At 43.9% G+C, this 15,727-nt stretch overlaps 1 protein-coding gene across 4 annotated transcripts in view; it reads right to left on the bottom strand.

Annotated features, from left to right (window-relative positions):
• Positions 1-15,727, bottom strand: part of sulf1 (sulfatase 1) — a 75,608-nt gene that overhangs the window by 9,771 nt on the left and 50,110 nt on the right. For all 4 annotated transcript variants that reach the window (XM_014336158.2, XM_014336223.2, XM_014336232.2 and 1 more), the window contains 9 exons: positions 10,389-10,683; positions 9,758-9,997; positions 8,919-9,070; positions 6,095-6,264; positions 3,328-3,478; positions 3,062-3,237; positions 2,798-2,926; positions 2,198-2,254; positions 238-364 (listed from right to left, as the gene is read on the bottom strand). In XM_014336158.2, coding sequence (XP_014191644.1) covers positions 238-364; positions 2,198-2,254; positions 2,798-2,926; positions 3,062-3,237; positions 3,328-3,478; positions 6,095-6,264; positions 8,919-9,070; positions 9,758-9,997; positions 10,389-10,563 — 1,377 coding nt within the window. In that variant the 5' untranslated portion in view covers positions 10,564-10,683. The remainder of the gene's footprint in view (positions 1-237; positions 365-2,197; positions 2,255-2,797; positions 2,927-3,061; positions 3,238-3,327; positions 3,479-6,094; positions 6,265-8,918; positions 9,071-9,757; positions 9,998-10,388; positions 10,684-15,727) is intronic.

Here is a 15,727-nt window from a genome sequence, read left to right as displayed (position 1 = left end):
CAGAAAATTCATGGGCATAGATCAAAGGGATGTACCAATTAGCGCACCACAAAACGGTGTAAAGCGGTCCAATTATAAACCAGTTGTGGCTTTGTAGAACAGTTCAAAAGGCAGCTAAGAGGTCACTTCAAAATAATTGCATCGGCCTTCTTTAGTGGATATATCAGGGCACTCATGTGCTCAAAAGGTTGCAGAAAAAAAAAAGCGCTTGTGTGCAAATGGGTGTTTCTCCTTTACCTGTCCGGGCTGTTCACACGGGGTCTGGAATTCAGCCTGCTGGCAAGTCTCTCTGACCTTCTTGTACTTGGGGAGACTGTTGCTGTGTTGAGTACTCGCTGAGTCGTCCTTTTTTCTCAGGATCTTCCTACACGACAAAACAAGGAAAGCAAAACCATATCAAGTAGTGAGTGACGTCAAATGGCGTCAAATTCAACTGCCCTGTCCCCTTTTCTTTTACAACCACCACCACAAACACTGGCTAAGTCTCTGCTACGGCCATGCCAACACCACTGTCCTTCCTCTTCCATTATACCTCGACTAGCCACAGCAGTCACAGACAGAACGAAGATGCCAGTGAGGCACAGAACAGCCTGTCCCCTTACACAAGAGGGCCACTGCAGTGTTCAATTTTTTGTTGCCGTCTTCTTTGGCTGGAACCAGCCAATGTTCACACGCTAGCTTGGCTGACGTATCTTGCCTTCAGCCAAGAGTGATTAAAGAGCAAACAGTTGTTAAAGACCCTCCCTGATTGCTGCATTACGTAGATGGAATTTTAAACAACGCAGTCAGTCCCAGCTGTCATTCAGCATTTCACAGGCTCAGATGTAGTACTGTAAGGTCATGTGAGGTTATTAAATCAGACAACATATCACATGACTGGTGCAGGAACTGCAGATAAAACTTCAACTACTGTATTTGTGTCAATAGAGTCAAGTTAATGGAGGCTAATCTTATCACTTGAAGAAAAGTGGACCTGTGGACGTCATTTAAAAAAAGTTTAGAATTTAACTGAGAAACAGATTTAAAAGTCAGCAGGCTGCTGGCCGACATGAGCAGCAGTAAAGCTAACAAAAGCTTCTTTTATTCTCTTGATAACGTGTGAGAAATGATAGCGGTGATGTAGCAGTAACAGCAGCTGTAAAGAAGAATGTGACAATGTAATATACAATATTTTTCATTTTAATTTTTCTCCTTCTACACAGTTAGACTGTGCTGCCAGCAGAATCTGCCTTCAGCCAGCGATTGTTCTCTTGCCTTTCGTTTTCATACGAGTGCCCTCATGGCTTTCTTTTCTTGTTTCTTCAACCTATGTTTTTTTTAACCCTCGGGCAACTGTATATCATAAAGTCGAGCTTGACGGGATTATTTCTCTCCTCGGTTGTCATGTTTCTGTCAGTGTACCTCTGGCGTTAGCACAGCGAAGCATGTTCATTGAACAAAAGTGGACTGACAGCTTGGAGGTATCATTTTCTGCGACATATATCTTGTGGCAGAGGAGGTTAAATAAAGAACTGACAGGGTTTGTGAAAGGACACACACTGGATGGAATCAGAAAACAGCCTTGGGGAAATAGTCAAGTGTTTTCTGCAGTGTGGCTCCTGCATTCCACACTGGGAAAGCTGGTGACATGTCCTGTGAGTGGATTGAGTGTGAGGCTTCCAGCTATTCCTCAGGTAACATCATCCTGAGCTTGGCTAGCCTTTGTTTATTTTGCGTATGTCTAGTCCTCCCATGTTACTGAAATGTATCTTCCTCCTGTCTCCATCGATGCAAGCTAAGTCAAGTTTAGGACTATGATCTAGGATTGTGTACTTAATATATGCAAGCCCCCCCTCCCCTCCGAGGAGACAAAGACTCGATAGCTTTTCTTTTCTTTTTTACCCCCTAAATGACCTGGTTACATGTGTCAGCGCCCCTTGCGTGAACTGTCATAATTTTCCAGGAATTTTAGCTTCGCCAAACAACTTACAACACTTTCAATTGGTTACACCATCACTGCCGTCCAAGCCGAATGTGGTCAGGAAATGTCTATCAGATAACAAATAACCGGGAAAAGCAGATGCGTTGCTCGAAAAGGGAACACGCACCGAGCCCTGCACATTTCGGGTTCATTTAAATGTTTTCATCAGGTTTATGTGACACACAGTGACACGGATGTGTTTGTGGTGTGGAAAGGGAATAAAGAAAGCCGGTTTACCCTCGCTCCACAAGGAATGTGTCTCTCCAGACTTTGGGTTTCCGGTTTGGTTTGAATCTGGGAAAACAAAACATACAAAGTTTATAAGCTTCATATGGCCTATGCACTCACTATCAGCCACAGCACGGTGGGAACAAAGCTAGTCAGAATTATGGAAGTTGATCACAGCAAGAACAGGACCTTGCGGGCGTAATGCTCTTTTAGTATTAAAGGGATTGTGCTAAGTTTTTCTGTAAAAACATTTTCATGCAGATTTATTATAAATAGTGCAAGGCACAATAATCTTGCATTCCTTTTATACACGGTTAGTACAGTGGGTTTGCTGGAGACAAAAAATGATTCAGTTTGCAAACAAATTCTACAGGAAACCTCATAAAGAAGAAACTCAGTGTTTCCCAGCCAAAGTCCCACAGCCAAGGAAAATCTGCCAAATTGCCCCAAACCCACTCTGCCCAGCTGGAGCAAAAGCCATCAGTTTGGCTATGGAAATTTGCATTTGCTCAATAGAAGTCAATAGACAGAGTTGTTGCACATATGCACGCTGTGGAATTACATGTACATAGTATCCATTACAGCATGGCATAATGGATCCACACAAACCTGTTGCCAGTCCGTTCCTGTTCCAGCAATTTAAGGATGGGCTTTCCATCCATGTCTGGAGGGATCTCCAGTCCAGCAATGTGGAGAAATGTGGGAGCCAGGTCAATGTTTAGCACCAGATGAGGGTTTCTGGAACAGTACAGGCATGAAAGACGTTAAGTTTCAAGTGATAAAACTGAAGTTTACTCAAAAAAGACAACAAGAGTGCAGCAAAGACTTACTGAATGTTTTTATAGTAACAGAAAAATGTGCGTAGTTACTTACACTGCCCCAGGCTCCACATTCGGTCCTCTCATGAAAAACGGTACACGGATATCAAAATCATAAGGCATTGACTTGCCCTTGACCAACCCGAACTGACCAATGTGGTATCCATGGTCTGCTGTATAAATGATGTAAGTGTTGTCCAGTTCGCCAGTTTCCTCCAACATGTCATAAATCTGTGTGAAAAAAAAGCATCAGTAAAATGATCCATGGTAGATTACTCAATTATTTACAGTAACTACATATCCATTAATAATTACTCATACCTTCTGTACTGAATCATCCACAGACATAAGCGTCTGTAGCCTTTTCCGATGCAGGAAGTTGGTGAACTCCATGTGGATCGGTTTCATGGGGCCCGTGTACTGCATGATCCAATGTTTGTCCATATTCGGGGCATAGTTGTAGCTCGGGGTGCTGAAAGGGCAAAAGGAAAGGAGAAAGGAGACGGGTATGAAAAAAAAATGCATTATTTGGGTTTCATTGTGTTGCCGTTTAACTCGCGTAGAAGTCCGAAAAACATTTTGGACGTGTCCACATCAGAGCGCCTAACAGCCAAGGGGAAAACATTTAAGATGCCAAAAACACCTGTCTGCTACTTTTCACAAACCTCTGCTCAGCAGCAGGTGTCACAGTTGTCCACTGTGCTTGACAAGCATCAATAGCCGCTCAGTTTGCTGGGGGAAAATGTCTTAATACTTTGCACCCAGCACCTTGACTGTTTTTCCACACCTCTCTCAGACCAGATCTCTCCTCCTCACACAGACACAAGTCTCCTCGCTTCACTACACTCCTGGCAAAGACGAGTCATTTGAGGGTTGGCACATGCTTAAGAAAATAATAGGTCCAAAAGTCGGGTTTGCAACAACTTCTGGTCTAAAAAAGCAAAGAAGTCATGCTCATTTGAAATTGGGGAATTACAAGACTGGACAAAGGCAAGACAGAGAGAAAAGTGCATGCGTTTGTCAAGTTTGTGTTCAGCTGAAGGAAAGTGTTCCCCTGCTTGCAGTAAAGGGAAGCGGAACATCTGATGTTGTGCAAATCTTCTGCAGTTGAAAGCAAAATAGCACACAAATTATATACACTAAGTATATATAATGTACGTAGAAACCCACAGAATCTCAGTAGCAGTGAAGTTGTGTCCCTTCAGCTTTAAGTAATCCACTTTATAAATGAGCAGCTTCTACCCCTGAATAAACAGCCCAAGCCTCAAAATCTGCGTACTTAATGAAGACTTGCTTTGGGAGCTACTTTGCCCTCAGTGACTGAGCTGCCTTCTGTCCTCGTCTCCTCAGGACTGCTTTGTGAGAAGGGTGAACTCTTCACCCACTTAGCAGGCGGTCTAATAAGACCCACAAAGGGACCTGTTTCTGGGCAATGGGCCACCAAGGTATGGGGGCGCTGAGCACCAGGGAACCAGGAATGTAGATGTCAGTGGAAAGACGCCAGTCCGTAGCAGAGGTCACACCTGCATACTGTTGCATATAGTGCAGGTCTACCTTATTGTCTACATTATCCTCGGCTTACAGGAGCACTCCATGCACCCTAAAATGCCTCCTAACCTTAAAACGTTAGGAGGCACGCTTGAAGATGAGAGAGTTTCCATAAAGCAAGTTTTTAATCTATGGCCAGAATAGCATCTATCACTCCTGCAGGGAAAGACATGCCATTGACAAACCGCACCAAATCTACGGTGTTTAAAATAGGTCGGGAACATAGTTCGCATCTGAGAGAGAGAGTAAAAGCACCTGAGGAATGTTAATGACATTAACATCAAACCATCCCCAGCTATTGGTGCTGTCAAAAGCACAGACGCTTGTTTTGATTTATGAAGCGGCTCCTCCTTAACTGCCACGCGGTCTCTTTCCATCTCTGTGCATAACACACTAGCTGTAGATGGCATCTACTACAAAGTCATCTTTCCATAATCCAATTTAAAATGGAACAGTGTCAAGAATATCCCCATCTATAAAAAGAAATTTTTGAACATCGGAAAAAAAGTGTTCCCATAGCTGTTATGAAAGTTTATAGTCAAACAAACACCCAACCATGCCAACCACCTGGGCTCTCCTTAGTAATCTCACCACTTAATCTACACAAACACACACACAATAACTGGGGCAACCCCTTTAGTCACTCGTGGGCCCCAGCTCCACCCCCTTCACCCGGAGACTCAAGCTAAAAATAAATTAATAATGTCACAAAGGGTGTTCCAGAGCGCACAATGCATTCCTCTGGTCCTAGGAGCTCCAGGGCGAAACTGCTGATTGATATGGACGGGGTCAGGAAGTCCTTTGCGAATTGCACAGGCGGGGAGGAAGGGGTAAGCAGAGCGAGCTGGAAAGAGAGAAGGAGATGACACTGGGAAACAAGGAGGGAGAGGTAAACAGAGTGATAGAAACAGAGATATACAGATAGAGAGACAGAGGGGTAGTATAAATAGATGACAAAGTTAAGTGTGACAGAAAGTGAGAGGCAGGAACACTAAAACCTCTGGGAAACATAAAGAAAAGGGAGTATTGAGTCTTCAAGTCCAAATCTAATTCTCTAAAACACCATGCCTCCACACATTGAGCCGTGCAGTGAGGCAGTAGGGCTTGGTGCCAGTGAAACAACCCAAAGTACTGCAGCGCTGCCTTAACTCAATGAGAGCTGCTGGAGGCTGGTGTGGGTTTGGCATAGAGCACAGTGCTACGTTAAAAAACCATTCCCGATCTTCCCTATGGTATGTGCCTCAGCTACTCTTGGATGATAAATCATTTTGATTTCACGCTTGCCAAGTCGTCGCCCCCAGCGGCTTCAGAGCAACCTGTCATCTCGTGGGGATTGGGGTGCATACTTACTGTAATAATGTTAGGCAAACCAAATCGCAAAAAGTCAATTTAGCTGTTAATGAGACAAAGGCTGAAATCAAAATCTGGGCCCTAAACACTCATTTTTCATTCTTCTCTAAGGCTACAATTCCTGTGTCAAAACCCTGATTAGTGTATATGTTTGAGCATGTATGATAATGTGAGCCTCAGTATTGCTTACATGTGCTGCGAAGCATTCGGGAAGAATTCGGCATACTGTGGCGCCGAGTCTTCTGGGCCGTGAGGAGCAGCGTGACTGACGACCATCATCACGGGACGGTGCGGGTACATCTTCTTGGACATGCGGAAGAAGCTGATGCTGTCGTTGGTGATTAGGTCAGTGAAATAGTCCTTTGAAAGAAGAGCAAAAATAAGGCCCGTTAAAAGGGCGAAAAGTCTAAAAGAAAAAACCTAGAAATAAATATGGAACTGAGGGAAAATATACACCAAAAAAAAAAAGAACATAAATTACACAACACATGCTTTCATAACTCATTTGCAGTCCAATCACCGTGACATGTTGCTTGCCTTCGTCTAGTCACTTTCAAATAAATTGAGAGGGGCCATTGGGGATATGAAGTGGGGCCATTGAGTACACTACGGTACCAATCTGTCGAGTCAACAGCTGGCAGCTTGCCTGTGTGTGTGTGTAAATGAGTGTGCGTATGTGTATACAGTATGTGGGCAGTTGCCTCATCAGTGAATCTCTGCACTATTGAATGTGACACCACTTGATGGCGAGGGGCCAGGCCCTTTTAAATAGCATGTTGTGATAAATTTGCTTTCTGCTAACTTCATTTTATTTCGCTCACTTTCTGCTACATCTCCCTGCTTCCTTTTGTCTTTTTCACACAAAGTGACATCAAAATATCTTTTAAGAAACTGAGATATTGGCTTTGGGTAATATAAATGGTAAATGGACTGGTTATTATACAGCGCTTTTCTCCTCTACCTAAGAACTCAAAGCGCTTTATACAATTTGCCTCATTCACCCATTCACACCATTCATACAAGCACCTTTTCTATGCTTCTTCTATCTGACATTTACACACATTTATACTCTGATGGATGCATGGGAGAGCAACTTGAGGTTAGTATCTTGCCCAAGGATATTTGGCATACAGACCGGAGCAACCAGGGATCAAACCAGAAAGTAGACTCAAGCGCCAACAACAGTTCTCAAGATGCCAAATGCTGTGTTTCTCTAAATTAAACACCACAGGCAAAGAGAGAACAACTGGATGAATGTGAAGAGCTTAGACACAGGAAATGTGAAATTGTCACAACACTGTACAGCAGTCCCACCTTGAACTGAAATTACAGTAGCATTCGCCAAGTTTCCAAGAGAAGACCAACCATTGTACCTGTTGTTGCTGCCTGGCATACAACAAATGAAAGGGAGTGCCAGGCTGAGAATCAAAGGGTAACGGGTGATTTCCTTGAAATGTCAGAAGTGGGTTTGGCTGATTCATCTTGTCTCTATTAATAGGTTTTACAGCTAGACCAGCTTTAATGGCCTGGCGGCTGTACATGCCCGTGGAGGCCGATGATTATGTGCACATGGCAAAGCACCACCGTGCACTTTATTTTGCCAGCTCCCAAATCTGAGCCACTGCTGCTGAGAGCTCTGGCAGGTCAGAAGGAAGTGACAGTGTCGTGGGAAATGCCTGGCCAGTGACTATAAAATAGTCAGGGAGGTGAAGAATATCACTTTTCCCTTTTGGAGCTGATTGGTAATAGTAAGTGGCACTCACCCAACGGCACCCCATTAGTACATGGTTTCATTTTCCCAAATCGTTCATCTATTTAATTTGTAATCCTCATAAGTTTTTAAATGACCTACAGGACAGCCAATGCACCAGTGTTTTATAGGTTTACATTTACAACATTTATTGTTTTTTCAAAGTTACAAGATTGCACATCTGTCAAATTAGCAGTGAGACACTTTATAATATCACAGCTGTTAGAGTTGTTGCTCTACTGTCGTGGGATTTGATATTGATGGATGATATTCTGAAACTAAATCTCACTCAAGAGTGTTTGACAAAACCCTTAACCTCAATTAACTCATCCTCCTACAGAAGAAAAATCAAACAGGACCTAACTGGATGAAATCACACAGGGTCTGTAGCTTAATCAGTGTCATGATGTGCAAGATGCACTCTGCACAGATACTCTGACCTTCTCACCCCATCCAAACCTAAAGAACTGCGGTTGTCCTGGTGGCAGCAGGTTGATGGGCTTTGGCAGTAAACAGAAAATATTGTGTCCATTTGGTTGTAAACCACAATCTGCTGACCAAGTCCGTGTCATGTAAACACACCGGCCCAAGCCTGTGGGTAATTTTACACCTTGGTCCAAGTTGGCAGAGAAGTAGCAATCCAAACATTTGTTTGCCCATCTCATAGGCCAGCCCGCCACATGGATTTCTTGTATATCCAGCACTGTGCAACCTAGGGAGATATTGGCACGGACTTGCGAAAACAAACTGACAGCTCTTACAAAAACATTTGGGGAAGATTGATGACCGATGCCATCTAGAGCTACAAAAAGACAGTGTAACCACAGTCATCCCCCAGCAGTAGCAAACAGTGGTGTTACAGCACAAAGTCATTCTGCAAAACTTGATAGTGAGACACAAAGAGGAAGAATAAGAGTGAGAGACAAAAACAAGTGCAGGTCGGTTTTTGTCACAAGTTGTCAAGTTGGCTTCTCATAAAGATGCACCAGTTTTATAGCGTCTAAATATTGAGGAAAGGTGCATCATAATAAAAGGATGCTGCAGAAAGAGGAGGCGTCAACTCAGCTCGTTCCCTTTAATCCTCAAGAGAGAATTCCTGCCATCCTGAATCACCACACAGCCATAAGCTGCTTCACTGTCTGTATTTATAAGCGAGTGGAACCTGCAATTTGTCATGTGAAGTCTTAATATTAAGTCATAACGGCAAAACAAATTAGGGACTGAGCTAATAGAGCCTTTTCGTATGAATTATGAGAACACATACCTTGGCATAATCAGCACCATGTTTCTCCTTGTAACCATTCCGACAGACAGTATAATTATAGAAGCGGGAATTTTTGATCAATCCAACCCATTCGCGCCACCCAGGTGGGATGTAGCTGCCATTGTACTCATTGAGGTACTTGCCGAAGAAGGCTGCAGAAGAAAAGATGAGAGAAAGAAGGGAGAGATGGGCCTCTTTTAATATGCAGTTTCTTTATATATGCAGTCTTTACAAGCACTGCTTCCTTAAGGCGATGCCTGTAAAAAAACAAAACAAAAAAACATAATTGTGTGACTGTGCGACTTTATCTGCGCTTATGTGATGTTTAACATTTTTGCTTGTCTCCTTTTCCCTGGATTCTCTGACAACATTCTCGGATAGGCTGGGCAGGAAGCCAGGCTGTCCCAGAGACGGCTAATTGCAGACTAACGCAACGACTCCAAAACCACAAGTCGAGCTGCAGCCCACAGGACCCCACTGAGCTGCCCAGTTCAACGCCTGCCCATCACTCAGGCAGACAGTGTCTGACGAGACACGACATCGACCTGGCACGCTCAACGTGTTTGCATTTCTCACAGCAGACAGCCAGGCAGGCAGGCAGGTTTGTGGAGTCTAGCTTACTGTATAAATTTGCATTGACTAACATATGAATGGCGTTGCCAGGAGGAGATTAGAGCTAGTAGTGACTGACACTCTGTTAATCAGAACCGAGAACCTCATACAGGTGGACCATCGTCACTATCAAAACTGCCATTTTCCATAAATAAATAATAAGAGAACACCACAGGCATGAAATAAAGAGTCCTCAATTATATTTGTGTGAGTGTGCATTCACAAACCTGTTCTATAGCCAGTTTCATTGAGGTAGACTGCAAAGGAGCGCGGCTCATGCTGAGCTTGCCAGGAAGGGGAGGAACAGTTCTCATTGTTGGTGTAGGTGTTGTGGTTGTGGACGTACTTGCCCGTCAGCATGGAAGAACGTGACGGGCAGCACATGGGTGTGGTGACAAAGGCATTGGTGAAAGAAGTGCCACCATCCTCCATGATCTTGCGGGTTTTATTCATTACCTGTAGAGAACCTGGAGGGCGAGGTAACGTGATCAGTGCTGTACAGTTACAGTGAAATCTTATTAAACACACGCAAATACTGTTTTTCACTCGTATTTACTTAATCTGTGATTCAGTGCTCTGAAAGGCAAATAATTACAATTCAGCACACGAGAGACCAGATGGCCATTCCGGTGTGGCTTATGGCCTCTACTTAATATTTAATGTGCCAAGAAAGACTACAGAAGTCCTGATGCAAATCACCACAAAGACAAAGAAACACATTAGAACAGAGAGGATTGAAGACTGGGAAAAACACTGAATTTTAGATAAACTGTGCACTTTTTCTTTTAAATAGGGAAAAAAATTGAAGCCAAATGAAAATTTCCAGGAAGACCAGGGGTTTCTGCCAGGCAGCCTTACCCAACTCAACATCCTGGTCGTCAGTCATGATGAGGATGATGTTGGGCCGGATGTTTCTGCGGTCTCTCTGAATGCGACCTCTGAGGCCCTGAGCCCTGGTGGTGGTGAAGGCCCAGCTGCCTGGAGCCCAATCCAGCGACAGGAGGGCCAACCAGGACAGCCAGTGAATCAGCATGGTGACTGAAACAACAGGCCAGAGGATGGGTAGATGGAGGAGATTAATGGAGAGAAGGGGAGGAAGAGAACCAGCCGGGCCGCTCACTCACTCTTGTGCAGCTCTTGCAGCAGTGATGGACTGTGGGGAGACAAGAGGGGAAAATGTATGGAGACATTACAACAATAAGCATGGTGGGAGGTGAAACTTTAGGGTCAGTTTTGCAGTAGTGGAAGAGAAAACTGCATTGCACCTGCAGAAAGCCAGAATCCCTGTTGGAACATTTAAGCACATTTACTTCAGGTAACTTCTGTGCAGATGGTCACAAATCACACTCAAACAGAACAGTTTATCCATAAACAGGGAAGCCAAAACAGATTGGCTTTAGCCCTTAACGGTCCAGCAAGGAAAACTTATTCAGCAGTTCAAATATATGCTGTGTGCAGATGGAAACTCCATTAATACTGAACACAAAAATCCCTCAACCTCAACTCCCTGATCTGAAAGAAAAGAAAATACTCAACTCTGTCAAAGTTAAACAAAAACAAATAAACTGAAGATCTAGAAACACAGATCTCACCTCAGAGAATCCCGCGAGTCCCCTACTTTTACAGTTTTCTCTTTATCTCTCTATCGTTTCCTGGTTTTCCACTCTTCTACCGTGTCAGAGAACACACTCGTGCACGGAAAGTCTCCATCCCTACTGGACAGCTGCTGTTTAGCTAACTGTGATGAGATTAGGCCATTGGCTGCACACCCAGAACCACTTGCCTGCATGAGCCAATTGTGGCCCCCCTTTTACCTGCCACTCAAAAGTCACCCCCTGGTGAGTCAAGCATGACACAGGGCCAGTGGGGGGAGAAAAAAAGACACTGGAGGCGGGGAGAGGGTTCCACTACATTAACTGCAACGCCACTGTCGGGAATCACAGATGACCACTGAGTCATCACTTGGCAGCCTCTTGCTCACTATAACAGTCATCATAGCTGAATGCTCCGACTAAATTCCAGTGATCAGTAAAGTAAAATGTATACTAGTACAAACCTGAGCTCAGATTTTATTCCTGTACCAATGAAAAGCCAGTCTAAAGAAATTCAAAACATTATACCGGTAGTGTTGTGCTACAAATTAAAGTTAAAATGTAATAAGAATTCAAAGATGCCTTCGAATATATATAAAATATATGTGAAAGAATGGCTTCTGCCTGTGAGATGAACCGTGATGCAGTAATAATGAGAACCTCATCACCACCTGTGAAAAAGTGCCTTGCGGACAGCAGTCCCACTGAGTGGCACCACACTGCTCCCTATTCCGGATTAATGGCCTGAAAACAAATGGCAGGTCTATGACACCTGAGCCCAGCCAAACCCCACTGGGTGGCTCCGCCCTTACCATCATTTCCACAAAAGGCCTGTCCGAATCAGCAGAGAGTAACAACCCTAATAAATGATTTGTATCTTGATGATTTTGATCTATCGCACAGTCCAGAATGAACTAACCTGCGTTGTTCGGATGGTAGTCGAGGACGGTAAAGATTCCTTTGGTAATTTGCATCAGGAAATTAAAACACCTACTCTAGTCGTGTATCAGATAGATGCAAATCATCTCAAACACCCAACACCTCCCAGTGTTGACCCTGCTCTACTACGCTGTTTATTTCAGCTGCTTCTCCAGTTTGATGTTAGATATGATAAGCAGAGCTTCAGACAGAGCTTTAAGAGTACTTTGGTGTACTGGGTTTCAGACAAGCTGTGTCTGGACTAGCCAGCCAGCCCAGTCATCGTGACAGCCCTGTGCAAACACTGGCGCCGTTTGGACAAACACCCCTCTGGTGCGAGGTGGCAGAGTGCACAGAACCTTGCAGTGAGCTACACACACAACACAAACTACTTTACAAACACATGGTGACACGCAGAAACTCATAGACGAGCCTTTATCCCACAAAAAACACACTCTTCTGCCGTGTGGATCCAAGTCCTCCTACACAAATTGGGAACGCTTCCCATATACAAGACACATAACCCATATCTAGACAAAGCTCAAGTCTCTGTTTCTATCAGAGCTGCGGAAGACCTGACATCAGCTGTAAGCCAGTCGGCCAGCGAGTGTAATGTTAGCACCCAGCGCAAATTCAATTTTACATGCCAACGATTCCAAGCAATGGCCTCTTCTTGCATCTTAGACAAAACAGACAAGAAGGTTCATTGTGGTGTCTGATGCAAACCTTGTGGTGCTGATCTACAGTGGAGTCAATAGCTATTCTGTCTGAAATGACTGAGACCGCAGGGCTAATAAAGCGCCACACAAAACCCCCCAATAGAATGAGGGCTGTTATTATGCAGGCCCCCTCCCCTTTTTCTGGACTACCGCTCGTAGTCCATTTCACCTGATCCACTTTGCTCACTAGGCCATCTGAGGTTCACTTAGGAGCAAAAGGACTTCTACAGGTCTTGAGTCATTCGATCATCCTTCTCAAAGTGACCCATCATCAAAGAAAACCCAAGTATATGCTGGCATCATATCCTCAGTGCCCTGACTTCCTCATGTTAATGTGACATATGGAGCGTAAAGCCTCTAGAGGAAATGAGCAGCTGAGTGACAGGACATGTCAGAGTGTCGAGATAAGCAACTGCTGTTTATAAAGCAAAGATGGCAGGCTATATTGTGACCTTTAGTTCATGCAGAAAGTTTCCAATTCACTGAGCAAGAGTGAGAGAGAGGCAAAAAAGTGATTTTATTTGAATTAAAAATGTAATTTGCCCAAGGATGCTTAGGAGATATTCCTTCCATGCACCACATCGTGGTGCTTTTATCAGAATAAAACAAGTAGCCCTGCAGCAATTTCTGCCTCAGACAGGTCCACTCTACATGAAGATTTAATTTGGCTTGTTTTAAATATAGAATACATCCTGTGAGCGCTCTAGAGCAGCACGGTATGCTTTATAGTTTAATATGCTCTATTTAAAATGTATAATAAAAACATCTGCTCCAGATTTGAAAGTGTGTCTAAGCTTTACAGACAGGATAGTTTAAACACCTATTTAACTACCGCTAGATGTCAGAATGAACTCCATTAGTTGTGTGTGTACAAACACACGTGTGTGTGTGTATTTTGTTTTGTACAAAAGCTTTACAAAGTGTTACACAGAGTTAATGGCTTCAGGCACATTCAGGGATCGGCATAAATTAGGCACTTTGTACACTTTAAATACACAAAACAATATGAATGACTTCTGAAATGTGAAAGTTATTATTAGTCTTCCAAATCCATCTTCTGTTATCATCACTGATTCTTTTTTGCCTCCAGAGTTCAAATTCATGTTTCCAATTTCACGATCCCTCGCAGATCATTTTCATGTCATTTTCGCAAGCCTTTCATTTTGAATGACTCATTTATTTATGTCATGTAGCGTGATATCAGCAGAACAGGCAACTTCTATACATCTGTGGAGCAAACAAGAGGTCTTTATTACTGGACAGAGTCAGAGGACTAGGGAGCACATTGTTTCTCCTTCCTCATTGTTTTGAAGGATTAGCTCTAATGACCCTTTAAATGAGCCCTTACTGTACTCATCATGGTTAAGCTGGGGGAAGAAATATTGGGCATGGATGGGAGGAACGCAGCATGCCTAGGAGTTCAAAAGGACTGAAACAAAAAGGCCACTATGGAGTTTTCAGATGCACAGCTGCCAGATACATAAAAGATGTGCAATTTTCAGATTAATGGCAATCAACACTTTTAGCACACCTCAACACCGTACTAATCTTTGCTTTCATGAGGGTATTTTTTTCTCCTACTTGTAGAAAAACAGCTCTTTTACTTGCTTTCCTACAACACATGCAGCATTGCTCGGTAATTTGGTATGTCTATACAGACAGCTGTGCTTTGTGCATCGAGTAAAGCTGAACATAATAGAGTTGCTGCTTGTGTAACCATGCAGGGCAGCAGTATTTGGCTGGTTGGCAGTTGTGCCCTCTTGTTAGGGCCTCAAACCACACACTGCTGCGTCCTGACCCTCCTCCGACCTGAGTGGTGTTATGGCTTTGATGGTGGCTTGTTTAACCTAACCTCAGCAACCTGAGGCTACCCACACACAGGGGTTAAGAGGTGAAAGTCTGAAGAGAGAGCGAGAGAAAAAAAAAAGAAAACAGAGGTATGAAGGCAACAAAAGTCTTGTCTGGTTGTGATTGGACCACATTTTCATTTCATCAATGGTCTGCATCTGGCTTAAGTCGTGTTCGTTCAGGAGCGGCAGTCTATACATTTATCAGCTGTGACTGAAAAGTAGCAGATTACCCAAGAGCGCACATGAAAGACTTCTTATGTAAAAAGGCAGGATGACAGCCGAGAGTTCGCGTATCTCTAACAGCCACATGTTTGTCCACGAGCGCATGCATGCTCACAGAGGAGGATCTTGCCCACGTTAACACAGAGAGTTTGGAGGTGAGGGGGTTCACATTCCCAAAACAAGATGCAAGTCAAACACAAACCAGATGCCATGCTCCTCTAAAGTAAATCAGTCATTCATAAAAAGGCCTTGCTATTAAGGACAATGGCCATTTCAAAGCACCTCAAATCCCCCCTTATTCCTGTTCAGTCTCTCTCTTGCTCCCTCGCTATTTGCCTAGTCCATCTCTATGGCAGCCAAGTCACAGAGGAACAATGGAGGGGAATTATAGTCCAACAGCATAGTTTGAATTCTGTAGGCTGCTCTGCGACTGTAGGCTGCATGACTTGCAATAACAGTAAAAATCATTTAGTACATAGTCATTCCTCGACCATAGGAGAACTGCTGAAAGAAAGAAATAAACATCGCAGAGGCGGGATATAAAACATGCTAAACTACAGGCTGGTCTGATTAACAGATAAAGACACAATGTTTTGCACTCCTTCTTTCAGAGAGGAAAAAATGAATAAGACGAGGACTTAGATTAATATGGAGGTTTGTCCAAATATTTCTGTAATCTGAGGGAATTCAGCTGGTCTGCTGCCATGAGGGCTGACGAGGGACTTTTATACTGAGGAGAGCCTGTGTCAGGGCCTGCTGTGCCCGGCAGGCCAAGGGCAGCGCTTGTACCCATCAAGGCCCACCCGTCAGCCACACTGAGCCGACTGAAGGGGAGTTCTGTCCCAGTACATTTACTTGGCTGTGGGTAGGCACTGGGAAAAGACTCAAACCTTGGT

The sequence above is a fragment of the Haplochromis burtoni genome, unplaced genomic scaffold (assembly GCF_018398535.1).
Source record: "Haplochromis burtoni strain Fernald_Lab_line unplaced genomic scaffold, NCSU_Asbu1 Contig_1, whole genome shotgun sequence".
NCBI lineage: Eukaryota > Metazoa > Chordata > Actinopteri > Cichliformes > Cichlidae > Haplochromis > Haplochromis burtoni.
This window is presented reverse-complemented; position numbering and strand designations above follow the sequence as displayed.